Source organism: Mustela erminea, chromosome 19 (genome assembly GCF_009829155.1).
Source record: "Mustela erminea isolate mMusErm1 chromosome 19, mMusErm1.Pri, whole genome shotgun sequence".
NCBI classification, from domain to species: Eukaryota; Metazoa; Chordata; class Mammalia; order Carnivora; family Mustelidae; genus Mustela; species Mustela erminea.
The window spans coordinates 42,473,291-42,491,920 of record NC_045632.1 but is presented as its reverse complement, the minus strand read 5'-3'; the positions used below and the strand labels follow the sequence as shown (position 1 = coordinate 42,491,920).

Sequence of the window (18,630 nt, the reverse complement as noted above, 5' to 3'; positions counted from 1 at the left end):
GAAGACTCTTGGCTCCGCCCCCTTCCTGGGCCCCGCCTCCGTCTGGCTCCGCCCCTCCTCAGCCGGTCCGTTCCGACCCCGCCCAGACAGCGGAGCTAGTTGAGCAGACGCCGCCGCGGGGCCGGGACGGTCCCGGAGGCGCGGCGTGAGCCAGTGACAAACGATGGCGGGCGAGGAAGACCGTGGAGACGGGGACCCGGTATCAGTGGTGACCGTGCGGGTGCAGTACTTGGAGGACACCGACCCCTTCGCATGTGCCAACTTCCCGGAGCCGCGCCGGGCCCCCACCTGCAGCCTGGACGGGGCGCTGCCCCTGGGTGCGCAGATACCCGCGCTGCACCGCCTGCTGGCGGCTCCACTGAAGGTGAGGAGACCCGGGGAGACTGGAGGCGATCAAAGGTTCATGGCGCCCTGAAAGCCTTTGGGAAGTAACCCTCGGGGAGAGGCTGGAGCGGGTGCGCTTCTGCGGGAAAGTCTTGGGCTGGGGACTCAAGATCCACGCTGCCTTTCTTTCGCGGGACGCCTCTCAAGTTAAGGGAAGCTGAAGAAGGGAGATGGGAGTTTGTGGTCTGCGCCACTCCGGCTGCCGCTCGAAGTGAGGCCCACCTGGGGAGTTGTTCGGGGTCTCTTCGGGGCCTGTCTGCCTGGGTAACCGATCTGGATAAATGGACAGTAGGTGTTCGGGTGGTAGCGGACTAAAAGTTGGAGCCGGGGAAGGACCAGCTTCCACCTGCTTCAGGTGAGGTGAGGCGGGACCAAGAGGAGGGGCGGATCAGGGGGCGGGCCACTGGGGGCGGCCAAGGCTTCCAGCGGTTTCTGGAGGCTGGATTGGGTCCTGCCGGGTAGAATGTTGCCTCCGTAGGTGGGGGCCCTGCTTGGGAGTGCCAGTAGAAGAGAGGCTTCTCGGGGAGAGATGAGTCCCGGGGAACCGGTCCGGCCCGGGACACACCGAGAACTAGCTGGTGTCTGCATTGGTGGAAAAGCCCTTTGAGTCACCGCCCCCACCATCCCGTACTCCAGCCGCAGCGGGCCCACGGCTAGAAGGGAGGGGGCGGGCCGGGCTAATTTTAAACCGCCAGCCTGCCCTAGTTTGCTTGCGTCCCGGAGCCGACTCGTGCACAGCGCTGGGAGAGGCCTTTTTCCAGATGGTTGGCCCTACCTCCCCTCCGGCTCCCTGCGCTCAGCCCCCTGCAGGCGCTTTCCGGCGCGCTGGGTTTCCGGACCAGTACTCGGGGAGGCGCATTACCACCCCCACCAGGGTTCCCCGCCAGCCAGTATACACCGAGTGTTGAGGAAAAAGAGAAGGAGTTGGCGGGGTTGCCCCCCCCCCCGCTATCAGCCTTAGCTGAGGCGAGTTGCGCAAACTTGCCCCCCAGGCCCGGGGTCTCCCCTGGAATGTGCCCCGGGCGCCGGGCCCCCAGCCTGCATTCCTCGTTCTGCGGGCCGGCCCCGCCTCTGAGCGCGGGCGGGAGAGTTGGTGAGATTATCCGCCGGGGGAGTGGCGCGTGTCCGGGCAGAGCCCGGGCTTCAAGGCCACGGCTTGAAGGTTGCAGCACACTGCCCACTTTAGAGTTTTGATGCAACCCCTTTTGCTCACCCTTTTCAAAGGGGCAACCTGAGGTGGGCCTGGAAGGATCACGTCCAGCCCGAGGCCACCTTCAATTCAGGATGGGCGCTGGAGAGGGGTGTTAAACCAGGTCTGAGTTCCTGCCTTCGGGCTCCTGGAACTCCTGGTGCTGAAATAAGCCCGGAGCACTACAGAAAACATAGTATTCCTCCCACTCCCCACTCTAGGACAGAATTTAGCCCTAATCGCCCTCTTTCCAATTAGAGGCAGATTTGGGAGGTCAGCAACAGAAAAGAACCCACCCCCTTTTCTTCCCCTCACTTAGGGACCCATCTCCCTGATGCACCGGGTGCTCTGTACTTCATAGCTAAAGACACTACAGAGCTCAGATGTAGAATGTGTTAAGTATGAACTCCCCACCTCAGGTATTCCTGGTTTCCCCACCTTTAGGATCTCCCAGTTGGTGTACCTGAGGACTACCATATCCCCCACAGGCAGGATATGCTGGTGGGCACACTGAGTTACCACTGTGCCTGAAGCCAGGATTCCCTGGGGCTGGCAGCTCTGCCAGGAATGGTCAGATACACTGTGATGTGCTCATCCCAAATATAAACTGTGACCACAGCCCCAGAATAGAAGGCTGGAGGAAGAAGGGCTGAGAATAGGGTAGGGGCAGGGACATCAGAGGGTTGAGAGAGGGGGAGCAGGGCTGTTCCTTGCAGGAAATATCAACAGCTGGTTCCTCCCCTGCTCCTATAAGCGCATGCCCCAAGGGCACAGACATGACTCAAGCCTGCCTACATAGCCCTAAAGAGGGAAGAGGTGGCCCAGAAACCCAAGCATTCCCATCTCAGGCCTAGAGCAGAAATAATGAGGGGGTCTCCACTCAATACTTTATCCTCTGTACATCTGTCCAACAGCGAAACAGGACACAGTCAAGAGATGACATCTGCCCTCCCACTCTGGGCACTGACCTTCATCATCCCTGCAGACCCTGCTCCCTCCCTGGGAATGTAGGAAGGCCCAGCCCACTTTCTCTCTGGAGCTCCACCCCACATACCCCATTGGGCTGGGCCTAGCCACTAGAGTTCCCCTGGGGGCTTCCTTTTTAAACCGTTTAGAGCTTTCAGATCTGAGAAGGCCTTGCTCATTTCCTCCTAGTCTAGGAGGAAGCTCTTTGCCACAGCCTCTGACTCATCTCCTGGCCTTGGGTGGGAGTGGGAGGGGTGAGGGGGTAGGGAGGGTCCTGGCAGTGCCTTGGGCCACGCTGGGTGTCCGCTGGGGAATATTACAAATATCTGTCTTCCCTCAGTGCAGAAACCTCTCAGCCCCGGAACGTGCCCCTGCCCAGGGGAGAACCTGACCCTCTGGCCATGCATTTCATCTCTACCCAGAGCTCTGCTACATTTTGGTCTTCTGGGCAGTGCCTCAGGAGCCCCTCTTGGACACCTAAAGGCCCTGCCACATATGAGACAGAGAATTCTTCTCCATGGGTTCCGGGCAGAGAGACCTGAGAGCCGCTCTGATCCTGATGCAAAGGGCTGAGGAGCCACCTACTTCTAGCAGCAGGGATAGCCCTAGAAATCTGTCCATCACCAGTAACTGTTTCCCCAGCCGTGGCTAAAGATTAGAGGAGGACAGGGGTGGCACTGTCCTGGAATATTTCTTGCCCTTGCACCCTCTCTACTCCAGCCTCAGTTTACCTCTCAGGAGCAATGTGGCAAGGGGGCTAAAATGTGAACCTGATCTGCTGGGACAGGGACCAACTGGAGGGGTCTCAGATGAGTCTTAAGGGTAAGATGGGGTGCTCTGGTGATGAACTGAGCGCTTTATTTCCCTGATATGGAGGTCTTTTGGGGAAACTAGAAGACTGGGATATGGACATGAGTCATGGCTTCTCCCAGCTTTCTCTGGGACCACCGTCCATGTCCAATTTACTGGTCATTCTGGGCTAGGGAGCCTGAGATGCAGCCTGGTAAAGGACCCCAGGACCTAGGTCCTTGCAGATGTAGGCACTGTTACCTTGGTGTGTATGATGCGTATGTGTTCATTTGTGTTCCCTTGCTACAACTGGAAAGACCAGTTTGGGGTATTTGCAGAGTCCAGAAAGCTGAGGGGTGGTCTTCAGCCCTTAGCAACACTACATGCTCCCAAGATCTAGGTCAGTTAGCCCTGGTTCCATTCCTGGTTGTGCAGCCTGGGGTATATTCACTGAGTTTCTGAGCCTTGGTTTCCTCACCTGTAAAAGGATTATCAGGAGAGGGGCACCTGGCTGGCTCAGTTGGTAAAGTATCTATCTGATGCTTGATCTCAGGATAGTGGGTTCGAGCCCCACTTTGGGTGTAGAGAGTACGTAAGCAAATAAAACTTAAAAAAAAAATAAAAAAGGAATAGCAGGAGAATCAAACAACTAAGCAACCTGGTATGTGACACAGAGGAGGCATAACTAATGTGGATTTCCCTCCTCAAGTCCCATCCATAGTGTCTCATCCAGGAAGTCGTGGTCTAGTTGGAAAACCAAGATAACAGTAGAAGGAGGATCTCATGTTTAAAGTTTATTTGTTTGTTTGTTTAAGTAATCTCTATACCCAATGTGGGGCTTAAACTCATGACCCTAAGATCCAGAGTTGCATACTCTCCAAATGAGCCAGCCAGGTGCCAAAAGGGTCTCATGTTTATAGGAAAGCAAAAGAAAAAAGCAGTTAGCAATGGGGCAGCTGGGTGGCTCAGATGGCTGGGTGTCTGCCTTCGGCTCGGGTCATGGTCTCAGGGTCCTGGGATCAAGTTCCACATCCCGGGCTCCCTGCTCAGCAGGGAACCTGCTTCTCCTTCTGCCTCTGCCTCTGTCTCTCTCTTTCTGTCTCTCATGAACAAATAAATAAAATCTTAAAAAAAAAAAAAGCAGTTAGCCAAATTATTTCCTAGAAGAGGAGTCCTTCAGCATGTAATTCTGCCCTCTGCTCCATCTTCTTTCCCTGCCCCTAGTGTTCGTTCTCACCTGATTTGTAGTTATGAAAAATACTGGGGAGTAGACACCATGGTCCTCTAAGTTTGTTCTTGAATTTAAATCCATGTGGAGGGATGCTTGGGTGGCTCAGTCGGTTAAGCGGCTGCCTTCAGCTCAGGTCATGATCCCAGGGTGCTGGGATCAAGTCCCCCATCAGGCTTCTTGCTTGGCAGGGAGCCTGCTTCTGTCTCTGCCTCTGCCTGCCACTCTGCCTGCTTGTGTGCTCTCTCTCTCCAACAAATAAATAAAATCTTTTTTTTTTTTTTAAGATTTTATTTATTTATTTGACAGACAGAGATCACAAGTAGGCAGAGAGGCAGGCAGAGAGAGAGGGAGAGAGAGAGGGAAGCAGGCTTCCTGCGGAGCAAAGAGCCCGATGCGGGGCTCGATCCCAGGACCCTGAGATCATGACCCGAGCCGAAGGCAGCAGCCTAAACCACTGAGCCACCCAGGCGCCCCCAAATAAATAAAATCTTAAAAAAAAAAAAAAACAAAAAAAAACCCACCATATGGAATGAGTTGGTTTAGGCTGTCAGAAAAGCCTAAGCGCAGAGAACCAAGAGAAAAGTGGGCTCGATGCTGAAGGGAGGGGCTGAGCCTGGGAAGAATGGAGAGGGCTCCACTCCAAGACAGACACAGAGAAGCGTGCAAGACAAGAACCAGGAGGAGTCGAGGATGTGGGCCCACGTGGGCCCTGTGCTGACCCTAAGCACTGTCAGCAGGATTATTCTGGCCTGGCTCAGCCCCAGGGTGTGAGAAACAAGCCCCAGAGGTTTGGCTCTCAGAATGGTGACCCAAGCAAGGGGCCAGGGGTGTGAGGGACAAGCACCACCCAGCTGGCAGGAAGTCTCTGTTCTTTGCCACCTTAGCCCACCCTCCCCCTTCTCCACCCAGGACAGGCAGCTGGGTTGGGGTGGGGAGGGACCATCCTTGGAGGCTTTGGGCTGGCTGCTACCTGAGGACTTCTCTAGGGAGGCCACTGATGATGGAGCACTTGGCCTTCAGGACCTTACCCCAAGTATTATGCAGGCACTCTGGAAGGAGAGAGCCGTTCTCTGCTCACTTGGGATGAGAGCACACAAATGTGCTTGCAGGAGGGGAGGAGAACCTGCTGGAGCCGAGTTTTGTGGGGGTGTGCTTCTTGGACCTGTGCTCCAGCAGAGCATATATATATATACCGGACCATGAACCTGGGTGTGGAACTACATATCAGGTATAATCTGATCGCCCCCAGTGTTTACCTTCACAGCACTCCACCCCTCTGCTTTGCACTCATGGCACTTATACTTCTACATTCATTTGTAGCCTTTTCCTGAGGGGAGCCTGCCTGCCTCCGCTGGAAGGCGGGACAGGCAGGAGCAGTTCTCTTCTTCCCTGCTGTGTGTTCAGCACCTCAAACCAGCCTGGTCCATAAATGTTTGAATGAGTGAGCTATTCTATAGATGTGTGATTTGGGGGATCCCTGAAGGAATTTGTTGCTCTGGGGCTGGGGCAGGGTGTGTGGATGTTTCTCTAGAGTCCCAGGATCCTCTAGTCCAAGGTGGAAGGAGATGCAGCTGTGCTTGGATGGGGGTGGGGAAGGCAGGCTGCTGAGTCACCATGTGGGAAAAGGGATCAGGAGGAATGTGGGGTTGCCCTCAGCTGAGCTGGCCCAAGACGGAGCACCCCAGCCCTGGGGCCTTGCCTCCCCATCTCAGGCCTGTTGCTAGTAGGCCCTGGAGAAGATGACTCTGCTCCCAGGGAGGGGAGAGAGGCCAGGCCCGCCCAAGGCGCCCAAGGGAGGGCAGGCAGCCAGGCAGGAAGTGGGACAGAGAACAGGCTGGAGTGTTTGTCCTATGTCCCATGTCCCAGGCGAGACAGGGTGGGGGAGGGGAGCCGGCGGGGAGAGGGGGTGTCACCCAAGCGCCTCAATGCTGAACTGCCAGGAAGGAGCTAGGTCAGGTTCTCAGGCGTGAGCAGGGGTGCAAAGCAGAAACAGGGGTAGGGGCAGGTTCTGGACTCCCTTCCCCCACCCAGGGGACCAAGGGCAGCTGGAAGCCCTTGGACTGGGCCCAGAGCAGGGCAGGGCTGACAGAACAGAACAAATGATGGGATTGACTTTCGCAGTAAGATGGAAGCCAGAAAACACCCTGCTTCTCCAGAGGTGGGCTCTCCCTGGGCCATGTTACATCAAGGAGCAGGACCACTCAGTTCAAGGGGACTTTGCTGAGCCCTGCATACCGGCTCTGTGCTACCCCCAGTGCTGCTAACCGTCAGACTCTCTGGAGTCACTTCACTAGCCCTCTCTACAGGTATTTCTCAAGAGGCCAGTGTCACACCTGGTAGTGGTGGACCGGAGCCAGGCTCAGGGCGCAGCAGAGATATGTGGGAAACAGACACGTGGGTAGGATGTGTGCCTTGTACAATGCAGGTTTCAGGGACCCAGTGCAGACTGACTGAGTCAGACCCTAAAACCTGGTTTTCAAGAGACCCCTTGGAGGCCTCTGAGGTCCAGCTCCCATGGGGCAGGGCAAAGACCCTGAGGCTTAGAGGGACTTACCCCCATGTATTACCTGCAGTTCCTCACCACCTCGGTTCAGGGAGACAACACACATACCTCTCCCAGCTGGGTTTACACTTTCTCCCTGGGCTTGAATGCTTTGTGGATGCAGCTTATCACCCCAGGGCTGTGAACTTCCTCGAAAGCAGGAACTTCCTCCCATCTTCTCTCTATTCCTTTTCCTTATTCATGTTCATTAGCTCAACAGTGTTTAGTAAGCACTTAGTGTGAGCCAAATGCTGTGCTGGGCTCTGCAGATATGGCATAGGGCAAGACAGACATGGTGCCTGACCCAGAGAACCCATGGTTAGTGGGGAAGAAGAGTAGGGTCTAGGATAGTATCACGCTCTGTGGAAGGCCTCACATGTTGCTGCACACATGGGATGGAATGGGTGGCATAGCATTGGCTAGAGGAGTGGAGGAGAGCGTTCCAAAAAACCATTACCTGATCTGAAACCTACAGACTGGGTAGGTGTTAGCTGGAAGATATAGTACGTGCTAAGGGCCAGAAAGCCTGGCACCTTGGGGGGGGTGCGCTGCATGTAGTAGGCCTGCGAGAAATGGCTGCTGGAGGAATGCGTGGCTGCAGCGCTCCCTGTGGTCTGCCACTCTGCCAGCTCTTTGAGTGGGGGTCGGGAGGTCCTAGGGTCTTCAAACATACCCCTGCCACCTCTTTCCCACCCCTGACAGCTATTCCCTTTGCCCCCAGCTGGAGGACTGTGCCCTCCAAGTGTCTCCCTCTGGATACTACCTGGACCCCGAGTTGTCTCTGGAAGAGCAGCGGGAGATGCTGGAGAGCTTCTATGAAGAGATCAGGTCAGAGCTGATGGGACGGGGAAGGCAAGGCTGGCCCCCAGCCTTGCTTCCACCAGGGGCTGGCTCAGGTGTCAGCAGCCAGGACACCTGATCTCTAGCCTGGGGTATGGGTTACCTTTTGCCACCCCAGGGGACTGTGTGCAAGGGGAATCCCAAGACCTAGCCAGTGTTACCTGATGCCCTGGACTAGTGGGGAGGGGCTCTTGCACATACCTGAGATACCTATGTTTGCACACATCCTCTTGTTAGGAAGGAAGGAGTTGGGCCAGGGTTGGCATGTGGAGTGGTCTTTAGCTGCTCTGGTATGGGGGCAGGGACCCTTGAGGAATGGCCTAGAAACTGCTGACTAGGCTGCTTGATTCCAGCAAAGGGCGGAAGCCTACACTCATCCTGCGTACTCAACTCTCTGTGAGGGTCAATGCCATCTTGGGTAAGTGTATGAGGGCATTAGAGTCCGGGAATCCCCCCTCCCCAACCCCACTGGCTCAATTTCTTTCAGGCCTGTGCTGGACAGTGGACAAGGCACATGGGAGACAGGATGTGCAGCCCCTCCCCATTCCTATCCTGACCTCTCCTTCCAGGGCCAAGGGCTGATGCTGCAGCTAAACTGCGATGGGGGTTGCCCAGAGTCAGGCAGTGGAGGAGGCGGCTGGGGGTTCAAGAGTACTAGAATATTCTTTGGTGGGGGATTGTGTTCCAGTAGAAGAGGGTGTCTGTGCCCCCTTGAGGTTTCCATGTCCACCTACCCCTTGCAGAAAAATTGTATGGCTCCAGTGGCCCTGAGCTGCGTCGCTCCCTCTTCTCACTAAAGCAGATCTTCCAGGTGAGGCCCAGAAGAGGGCTGGGGTTGGGCGTCCAGCCTGAGCCCTGCTTAAACTCCCCCATGGTGTCCCCAGGAGGACAAGGACCTGGTGCCTGAATTTGTGCACTCGGAGGGGCTGAGCTGCCTGATCCGTGTGGGTGCTGCTGCCGACCACAACTACCAGAGCTACATCCTCCGAGGTCAGCCCCTTTCCTCCCTCATGACCCCTGCCTTTGGCAACCCCTACCTGACCTTGTCTTGTCCCTGTGTCCCCAGCACTAGGCCAGCTGATGCTGTTTGTGGATGGGATGCTGGGGGTGGTGGCCCACAGTGAGACCGTGCAGTGGCTGTACACACTGTGTGCCAGCGTGGTAAGTGGCCCTCCACATAGCCATGCACCTTTCTCCCACTGCCTCTCTCTGACCTCAGTCTCCTCTTCTTTAAAATGGGTTGGAATGGAGTAAGTCTAAGGCTCCTCTAAGCCTAGAAGGCTCTCCAGTACCTGGGTCTGGGGCCAGGGTCTTTGTGCCTAGACTCTCCTCTCTGGGTCCAGCCCCAGAAGCCCTTAACCCTCCCCACCAGGAACTGGCACAAGTCTGGCCCAAGCCCCACTCATATGTGGTGACCCCTCCCCCCAGTCCCGCTTGGTGGTGAAAACGGCCCTAAAGCTGCTGCTGGTATTTGTGGAGTACTCAGAGAGCAATGCGCCGCTGCTTATCCGTGCCGTCAACTCTGTGGCCAGCTCCACAGGTAAGAGAGTGTCCCTTCCTCTCCGACCACTCGGAGCCCTCTCTCCTACCTGTCCCTGTATGATCGCTCCCCTTTCTGTGTGTCAGGCTCTCTTCCTTGGGCCAATCTGGTGTCCATCCTGGAGGAGAAGAATGGCGCTGACCCCGAGTTGTTGGTGTACACAGTCACCCTCATCAACAAGGTGGAGGGGGGCCCTGAGAAGGGGGGAGAACGAGATGCCAATTCTAGGCCCCTAAAGCTCCTAATTTCCAGTCTCCATCAGCCTTAGCCTTGCCCTCCCATCCCCGCCCTCTAGACACTGGCAGCACTTCCAGACCAGGACTCCTTCTATGATGTGACAGATGCCCTGGAGCAGCAGGGCATGGAAGCTCTGGTCCAGCGCCACTTGGGCGCATCGGGGACTGATTTCGACCTGCGCACACAGCTTGTGCTCTATGAGGTAGGCTGGGCCATCTGGGCACGGCTGGAGGGGAGGGAAGAGGCGCAGTTCCCCAGCACCCCACCCTACCTATGTGGGTCTCAGCGGCTCACATCTGGGTCCACCTCCACTAGAATGCCCTGCGGTTGGAGGATGGAGACATTGAGGAAGCCACTGCAGGCGGGCGGCGGGAACGCAGAAAGCCCTCTTCGGAGGAGGGCAAGAGAAGCCGCCGGTCTCTAGAAGGCGGGGGCTGCCCTGTGCGCCCCTCGGAGCCTTGGTAAGAGAGAACTTGCCTTGGCACATGGGGAGGGCTGGATCTGCCCAGTCGTGGCCTTGTCAGTTGACAGGCCCCACCTCTAGCCCTGCAGGCCCCGCAACTGGCCGCACAGGCCCTGCCTCACCTCGGACAGGCCCCTCAAGCCCAGGGGACCCCGCCTCGAGCCCTGGAGACCCCTCCTCGGCGGTAATCTCCACCTACTCTGCTGGCCCTGCCCTGTCGACCAGCCTGGCCCCTAAACCTGCGGGCCCAGCTTCTGGCCTCTGTACCTCGGTGAACCTCTTTCCTGCCATCTCTTTGGGGCCCTCAGCCGACAGCTCCAGCGAGAGGAGCATCTACAAGTAAGCAGGGAGATAGAGACTGCCCCTAGAGTCCTCTCTCCAGCTGTCCCCGCACTCTGAGCCCCTCCGCCTCCTCTGCCCAAACTCCTCTGCCCAAACGCGTGCTTTCTCTTTCTTTCCAGACTTCACCAAACTGCTCCTGTTTGGTAAGTGACTGCTGAGGGGTGGGGTTCTGCTCTGACGGGACCCCTTCCTCCTGCTGCTTGTCTTCATCTCTTTCTGGCATTCTACCTGTCCCTGCCCCTTTGTCATCTATCCCCTGGCCCCCCTTGTTTCTCTGTTGCTATCCCTTGACTCTCTTGTTCTGCTCTTTGTCTCTTATTGCTCCCTGTTCTGCTTCATGTCAGTCTCTCCCCTCCATTTCCAGTTTCCTCATGTCCTGCCTCCTCCACACCTCCCCTTCCGGCGGGGGCTGGGAAGCAACCCCTGGTATCACCACCCAGCTCTGGGTGGATATGAGCAGCTGGGCTTTGGAGTGGAGCAGGCACCACAATTACCATCTCTTCCTCTCATCCCCCCCACCCAGGGCCCCAGAGAGCCCACCTGTCCCTCAGTCCCCTACTGAGCAGGCCAGGCTGGAGTAAGTACAGAGGCCAACCTGCCAGGCCTGCCATGTGCTCAGGGCTTCAGCATTGCTTCCCCCAGCGGGGGTTCCATGCGCCTCATGCCGCAGAGCTGGGAGACTCTCAGGCCCACCCTCTCCCAGATATATGCCTCCTCTGTTATCCTAGGGAAGCAATTCCATAGTGGTCCCTGTGCTTTGATAGTGACATCTTAACAGCCTCAACCAGAAATGAGGACACAGACTCCCAACCTGGAGCCCATTCTCCCAGGAAGAAGGCAGGATCATAAGCTATCTAGGGTGTCTAGGGTGCTGTATGGTGTGGGGGAAGAGAAACCACCTCGGACTGAGGGAAGGGCAGGGACCAAGGGCCAAAAGAGGCTGGAGGGGCTGAAAAAAGACACTGGATCACGTTCATTATTTCCACATAAACTGAGTGCCTGTTGTGGTAGCTCAGTCAGTAAAGCATAAGCCTCACAAGCTAAAGCCTGTTGTTTACTAGGCCCTTTTCTGGGCATGGGTCATAGCTCTCTGAGCTACCAGGCATGAGACAGCTGTCCCCTACCCCTGCTCTGAGGGTCCTTGTCTAGAACCAAGACAGTGAACATGAACAGCAGCAAGGTTGCAAGTTAGACGTTAAGCAGAACTTCTCCCCATATGTTGAACTGGGGATGCTTGGTTGGTACTGACCCTCCCCAGATATGGAGGACTGAACAGGGACTGGCCTTGGGGGGTAAGTCCTGGGTCTGCTCAGCGCATGAACTGTTCCCCTGTGTGTCTGTGTGTGCCTGCAATTGGGGGCAGTGCCCAGGGGCCCAGTAAGGCATGTACACCACCCTGGGCTAGGTTGTGTCATACATCCTCACTGACAAGTGCCTCCCTCCAGAGCCCGGTTCCTGGAGAATGTGGCAGCGGCGGAAACAGAGAAGCAGGCTGCACTGGCCCAGGGCCGGGCAGAGACACTGGCTGGGGCCATGGCCGATGAGCCCGACGGACACCCAGGTAAGTAGGCGGGTGGGTAGAATCCACTCGTGTTGCCCTGTTGCTCCACAGAGGGCATGATGCTAACAGCTGCTTCTCTGTTCTAGATACCCGGGAACTATGGGGCTCCCCAGAACCAGGCCCTGCACCCAGAACACCCCAGAGCCCTGTCCCCCGAGGTCTGCTCCGGGCCCAGCGGAGCGTTGAGCCAGAGCCCAAGGTGCCACTGGCCCCACCAAGCCCCAAGGCTGAGCCCTTTCAGGAGTTTCCTATCCGTGTACCCAAGCTCTGCATTGGAGACCTGGACTTCTCAGATCTGGGGGAGGATGAAGACGAGGACATGCTGAATGTGGAGGCTGTGGAGGCTGTGAAAGGGGTCCCACCCCCACCACCCCCACTGCCTGCGCTCTCTGGAGGCCCCCCGCCTCCTCCACCCCCACCTCCCCCACCCATCAAAGGCTCACTCCCACCACCTCCACCTCCGGCTGCCCCACTTCCTCCCTCAGCACCTGATGGTCTAGCCCTCCCCAGCAAGAGGAAGACAGTAAAACTCTTCTGGCGGGAGCTAAAGCTGGCTGGGGGCCACGGAGGCTCTGGGAGCCGTTTTGGGCCTTGCCCCACCCTGTGGGCCTCACTGGAACCTGTCTCAGTGGACACAGCCCGGCTGGAACACCTGTTTGAGTCCCGTGCCAAGGACGTGCTGCCTTCCAAGGTAAACCCACCCTCATCTGTAGGGTAACCCCAGTGGAGACAGGAGGCAATCAGAGCTTAAGAGTCAGAACTGCCTGCCGCTCATTTCCCACATGGGGGAACCGAGGCAAAGAAAGGCATCCAGTCTTGTCCAAGGTCTCTCAACAAGGTATCAGTAGAGCCCTAATTAGAATCTCAACTCATCACAAGGCCTCACACATCCCAGATCCCTGGTTGTGGGGTGACCCCACCACCTGGCCATTTAGAAGGGGGATTTAAGAGTGCCCTCTTCAATTGTTGCCCTAGCTAGTTCTTTTCCCAATCTCATTACCACCCTTCTCCCCAACCTTAAAGAAAGCTGGTGAGGGCCGCCGGACAATGACCACAGTGCTGGACCCCAAGCGCAGTAACGCCATCAACATTGGCCTAACCACCCTGCCGCCTGTGCATGTCATTAAGGCTGCCCTGCTCAACTTTGATGAGTTTGCTGTCAGCAAGGATGGCATTGAGGTGGGGATACCAGCTAGGGGGGTGGGAGGGAGGTGGGTGGTCTGGCCCTCTCCTTTGGTCAGTGGGCATTTCCTGTCCCTCCAGTGGTGGGCATGGGCTTGGTATTTCTAGAGCAGTCCCCAGACCCTGGGGATCCCCTGGATGACCTAGAGATGAGTCCAAAACAATGCCTAAAGCTTCAGGCCAGGACTGAAGGGACTCTGGGGTGGTGGCTGCATCCTCAGAAACTGCTGACTATGATGCCCACGGAGGAGGAACGGCAGAAGATCGAGGAGGCCCATCAAGCCAATCCTGACGTACCCCTGGGCCCAGCTGAGAACTTCCTGATGACCCTTGCCTCCATTGGAGGCCTGGCCGCCCGCCTACAACTCTGGGCCTTCAAGCTGGACTATGACAGCATGGAACGGGTACTTGGATTATGGGGTGGGGCAGAAGGTGGGCCAGGTGAGCATGAGGACCAGGTAATTTGAGAGTCCCTCCATCACCTCCCACTCCAGGAAATCGCAGAGCCACTATTTGACCTGAAAGTGGGCATGGCACAGCTGGTACAAAATGCCACCTTCCGCTGCATCCTGGCCACTCTCCTGGCTGTGGGCAACTTCCTCAACGGTTCCCAGGTGAGTGGCAGCACACAAGGGCTGGGGGGTAGGGCCCTGGAGCCAGCTAGGCCCAGGCTCAGATGGAGTCCTTTCAGAGCAGCGGCTTCGAGTTGAGCTACCTGGAGAAGGTATCAGAGGTGAAGGACACCGTGCGCCGGCAGTCACTGCTGCACCATCTCTGCTCCTTGGTGCTCCAGACCCGGCCTGATTCCTCGGACCTCTACTCAGAAATCCCTGCCCTGACCCGCTGTGCCAAGGTTAGCACCAGCCAGAGGCGTGACTAAGCCCAGCCGTGGAAACAAGGGCGTGCTGCTTCCTGGGGCTGGCTCTCCCTCCCCAACAGTTTGGGCTGTTGTGCCAGAGTGTGCTCAGCTAGAGGTGTCTGCGTGGGCTGTGTCCTTGGCCAGAAACACTCTTTCCTCTATTGGCCTGGCTGCACACACCTACTGTCTTTGGGTCTCCATTCAGCCACCACTTCCCCCAAGAAAGCTTCTCTGTTCCACATTAGCTTCTCCTGCATTAGACTGTGTGCTTTTGGAGGGCAGGAGGCCAGGTCTTGGCTATCTGGGCCCAAGCCAGCTGACCTGACAGAGGCAGCCACAGGTGGTGCCTTTCTGTGGGGGGACAGCATGTGTACCCCCTGCTTTTCCAGGTGGACTTCGAGCAGCTGACTGAGAACTTGGGGCAGCTGGAGCGTCGGAGCCGGGCAGCTGAGGAGAGCCTACGGAGCTTGGCCAAGCATGAGCTGTCCCCAGCTCTGCGTGCCCGCCTCACCCACTTCTTGGCCCAGTGTGGCCGCCGTGTTGCCATGCTGCGGGTAGTACACCGCCGTGTCTGCAATAGGTAGGCACATGGGCCAGAGAGGCAGGACCACCACCGCCACCCTCAAACCCCACGCCGGACTCACCATCCCTCCCTCCCCCACCCTACCCAGGTTCCACGCCTTCCTGTTGTACCTGGGCTACACGGCACCCGCGGCCCGGGAAGTGCGCATCATGCAGTTCTGCCACACGCTGCGCGAGTTTGCCCTGGAGTACCGCACATGCCGGGAACGCGTGCTGCAGCAGCAGCAGAAACGTGCCACTTACCGGGAGCGCAACAAGACCCGGGGCCGCATGATCACAGAGGTGGGCACCCTTTCAGGTCTGGCCTACCGCGCCCTGTGGCTCCCTTCCCCTCTCCCAGCTCATCCTTCTGTCTTCTGCAGACAGAGAAGTTCTCAGGTGTGGCTGGGGAAGCCCCCAACCACCCATCTGTCCCAGTGGCTGTGGGCAGTGGGCCAGGGCGGGGTGATGCCGACAGTCACGCCAGCATGAAGAGTCTGCTGACAAGCAAGCCAGAGGACACCACACATGGCCGCCGCAGCAGAGGTGGGACCTATGGCCACTGGGAGCAATGGGCTTTGCAGTCACCATGACCTGACTTCCCCATCTGGCCTCCCTTAGGCACGGTCCAGAGCAGCTCCCCAGTCATGCCGACAGCAACAGGGCCCTCCACTGCACCCCCAGAAGAACCCCCAGGCTCCAATTTACCCAGTGACACTTCCGATGAGATCATGGATCTGCTGGTACAGTCAGTGACGAAGAGCAGTCCTCGTGCCTTAGCTGCTCGGGAGCGCAAACGTTCCCGGGGCAACCGCAAGTCTTGTGAGTACTTCCCAAATGCCCACCACCCGCCTTTATTCCATCAACCCCCTCCAACCCTGCTCTGTCCCTGCAGTGAGACGTACACTGAAGAGCGGGCTCGGAGAGGACCTGGTGCAGGCCCTGGGACTGAGCAAGGGTCCTGGCCTGGAGGTGTGAAGGCCCTGCCTCCGGACACCTACCTACTGGGGCCCCAGCCTGCAGTGCAAGAGACTAGAGAGCGAGGAGGGATCAGCAGAATTCTGGGCCTCTTCAACCCCAGGGCCACTCTGTGCCCAGTGGACAATGCCTTGAGCAGTATTAGCTATGCGTGCGTGCGTGCGTGTGTGTGTACTTGTACAAGTACTTGTATAAGCTCCCTGAATACATGGAGTATAATAAAGTTTTCATAGCCAACCCAAGCGCCTTTTCCTTCTTTCAAGGTACCCACCACACTCGGTCTGCAGGTGGAGGCTAGTACCAAAGGACTGTCTCTTCCTGCCTCGCCCTTCCATTATCACCCACACAGCCATTAGCCATATTCTGAGCCATTTATTCAACAATCCTATACCTTAGACTGCTTCTGGGCCCTGGACTAGGCCCTCCTTGCTCCTGGCAGGGGGACATGCAGCCTGTGGCCAAAATGTCACTGGCTATAATCGCTTCATCTGCCGCCGCTCCTGTCGGCGCTGCCGTTTCTCATTGTGCTCTGGTGCTGGGGTGCCACTGTCTGCCGTGAACCAAGGACCCAGGACATTCACCCAGAGGAGATAAAGGGCCCGGCCTGGAGCCTAGGACAGAAAAGGGAACTTGAAGCCAGGCACAGGAAATGAAAGAAGGGAAGGGTTAGATGCTCCAGCCCCCTCCTGGGAGCCCTACAAGCCACGCACCAGAAGCCAGAAGGACCAGATGTAGAGGGAGAAGCAGCTGAGCACTTGCACGATGGCTGTCAGTAGGATCACATCTTTAAGGTGCCTGTGGATAGAAGAGAGGCTGAAAGGGCCAAAAAATAGTACATGGGCCCCAGTTCATCTCCCTTCCACCCTCTTCAAGTTGTGGGCAGTTGTGGGTCTTGGGCTATCTGGGCCCCAACACCCCAGCCCTGGGGCCGCTCACCTGGGCTGGCAGCGGGGGACACTCACTCTGCCATGCCCTGCTCCATGTTGAGGTCCATTCCACCATCCATCAGGGCCCCATCCTCAGAAAAGGCTGCCCGTGCCATTGAGCTCATAGAGTGGTAGCTGGCCCCATATACTGCCAGACTAAAGGCCAGGGCCATCTGCAGAAAAAGAATGGTATCAAAGGCCAGCCAGAAATGCTATACGCTTATCCACTTCCCAGGATAGGGGACACTTACCCAGGCCCAAAATGAGGCAGATGAGTAGAAGAACACCAAGGTCACAAGACAGTAAATGGCCTGTAAGCAGATATACGATCAGGCTGTGATCAAAAGATACCCTAAACCACGGGCCTTCCTTGACTCTGACCAAGAGTTAGGCCACGCTGTGGAAAGAGACAGTTGTTTCTCTTAGGGTTGGTGGGTGAAAGGGGTCTGTTCCCTGAGTTCTGAGCACCCAGAATCCCCTCTGATATGTCAGCCCAAGAAAGAAGGCCCTGTGTATCTGGGGTGGGATGGACTGGGCTCAAGTCCATCTGACTCTCAAACCCTCCTTTCATTTTTTTATTTTGTTTTGTTTTGACTACTCAGCACTTTCTTTGTGCCCGGACCCATTCTCATTTCTTTCTTTCTTTCTTTATTTTTTTTTTAAGATTTTATTTATTTAGAGGGGCCTGGGTGGCTCAGTGTGTTAAGCCTCTGCCTTCGGCTCAGGTCATGATCTCAGGATCCTGGGATGGAGCGCCGCATCGGGGGCTCTGCTAAGCGGGGAGCCTGCTTCCCCCACCCTTCCTGTCTCTCTGCCTACTTGTGATCTCTGTCAAAGAAATAAATAAAATCTTTTAAAAAAGAAGATTTTATTTATTTATTTGACAGAGAGAGATAGGAAGAGAAAGAACACAAGCAACAGGGTGGGAAAGGGAGAAGCAGGCTTCTCACAGAGTGGGGAGACCAACTCGGGGCTTGATCCCAGGACCCTGGGATCATGACCTGAGCTGAAGGTGGACGCTTAACAACCGAACCACCCAGATGCCCCATTCTCATTTCTTTTTAATTCCAGTTTTGAAAACTACACATGGCTGTCACACACCACCCCCGCCACGCACACATACACACCAGAGCTGACTGTGGGATCTCGGGTAGGCAAGGAGGTAGGTACTTACATTGGCCCCCAGTATGATTCGCAGATAGAACTTCAGAGTCTCTTTGTTCTCTTCAAATATCTGCTTCTTCCCTCTCGTGCCCACTTTGCCCTTGGGCTGCAGAGGGATGGTAAGATGCTGTCAGAGCCCTCCTCAGCCAGGGTCCTCCTCACCCTCCTCCCCAGTCTGGTCAGGTACAGAATTAAACCTGCACCTAAGCCAGGTCCCCACGGTGCTCAAATCTATCACAATCCTTGGGATGCCCACCCCTCCTCCAGTCCACCCTGTTTAGGGCTGACACTATCTGTGCAACACCTTTACCGATGATCGCCTCCTGCTCACCCTGGAACAATCCAACACTAGGCTGATTATCTCCCAGCTCTCCTGCTGAGACCCAGCTTTGGGCTGACTACCCCTTCGAGGGGAGCTCCTGAGTGGCACTGAATAGTGCGCCCCTCCAAATCTTGGCTGACGCCCACCCTTTTCACAAGCCCCTAAGGTCTCCTATCAGGTCTGGTACAATCTGGTACTGACGCCCACTCCCCTCCCGCACTACTTCTGGTATGGCGACGGGCCGGCTCCATTTCCTCCCACCCCGCTAGCTCTAGAATGGTCTGGCCACCGCATGGCGCCCCCCTCTGGCAGATCCGCTTCCTTCGATGTCCTTCCTCTGTTTTTAGTCTCCCGGACCCGGGAATCTTCTGCCGTTGCGAACCCCGCCCTATCCGCCCTCCTTACCGCCATGGCGCGACGCAAACAACCAGCGAGGAAAACAAGGGAGAGCGACCGAAACCGTGGTCAGTAGGTACCACATCGGCAGTACAGGCACTTCCGGTGCAGACGCAAATCGTCACAACTGTGACGGAAGTGGGGAGGGTCCACTTCCT

The 18,630-nt window shown here is 56.8% G+C and overlaps 2 protein-coding genes across 3 annotated transcripts; one reads left to right on the top strand and one right to left on the bottom strand.

Annotated features, from left to right (window-relative positions):
* Window positions 1-62: 62 nt before the first annotated feature.
* Window positions 63-15,906, top strand: FHOD1 (formin homology 2 domain containing 1). Of its 2 annotated transcripts, XM_032324289.1 has the most exons (24): window positions 63-364; window positions 7,823-7,929; window positions 8,295-8,359; window positions 8,685-8,752; window positions 8,826-8,931; window positions 9,008-9,102; window positions 9,370-9,481; window positions 9,568-9,662; window positions 9,777-9,920; window positions 10,034-10,179; window positions 10,263-10,520; window positions 10,643-10,666; window positions 11,047-11,100; window positions 11,969-12,084; window positions 12,171-12,775; window positions 13,108-13,263; window positions 13,488-13,670; window positions 13,761-13,880; window positions 13,958-14,119; window positions 14,515-14,705; window positions 14,797-14,989; window positions 15,070-15,232; window positions 15,308-15,508; window positions 15,582-15,906. In XM_032324289.1, exons 1-24 carry the CDS (start codon window positions 164-166, stop codon window positions 15,662-15,664), a joined length of 3,648 nt encoding a protein of 1,215 aa, XP_032180180.1. In that variant the 5' UTR covers window positions 63-163; the 3' UTR covers window positions 15,665-15,906. The 2 variants fall into 2 exon arrangements, with proteins under 2 accessions (XP_032180180.1, XP_032180181.1); XM_032324290.1 differs by lacking the exons at window positions 10,643-10,666; window positions 11,047-11,100 and having other exon boundaries at window positions 64-364.
* A 110-nt stretch (window positions 15,907-16,016) lies between these two features.
* TMEM208 (transmembrane protein 208) lies at window positions 16,017-18,610 on the bottom strand. The gene is made up of 6 exons (XM_032324347.1): window positions 18,482-18,610; window positions 17,765-17,860; window positions 16,842-16,901; window positions 16,627-16,763; window positions 16,375-16,459; window positions 16,017-16,275 (listed from the first exon to the last, which is right to left on the bottom strand). The coding sequence occupies exons 1-6, from the start codon at window positions 18,485-18,487 to the stop codon at window positions 16,138-16,140; spliced, it is 522 nt and encodes a 173-aa protein (XP_032180238.1). The 5' UTR covers window positions 18,488-18,610; the 3' UTR covers window positions 16,017-16,137.
* Between the last annotated feature and the right edge of the window lie 20 nt (window positions 18,611-18,630).

Bases quoted from the DNA above. Each gene is read 5' to 3' on its own strand.
- TMEM208 (XM_032324347.1), bottom strand. The intron at 16,764-16,841 runs GTAAGTGTCCCC...CTTTTTCTGCAG, and splicing joins CTGCCTCATTTTGGGCCTGG to ATGGCCCTGGCCTTTAGTCT. The intron at 16,276-16,374 runs GTGCGTGGCTTG...TTTCTGTCCTAG, and splicing joins TCTGGTCCTTCTGGCTTCTG to GCTCCAGGCCGGGCCCTTTA.
- FHOD1 (XM_032324289.1), top strand. From the start codon at position 164: ATGGCGGGCGAGGAAGACCGTGGAGACGGGGACCCGGTATCAGTGGTG. The intron at 11,101-11,968 runs GTAAGTACAGAG...GCCTCCCTCCAG, and splicing joins ACTGAGCAGGCCAGGCTGGA to AGCCCGGTTCCTGGAGAATG. The intron at 12,085-12,170 runs GTAAGTAGGCGG...TCTCTGTTCTAG, and splicing joins TGAGCCCGACGGACACCCAG to ATACCCGGGAACTATGGGGC.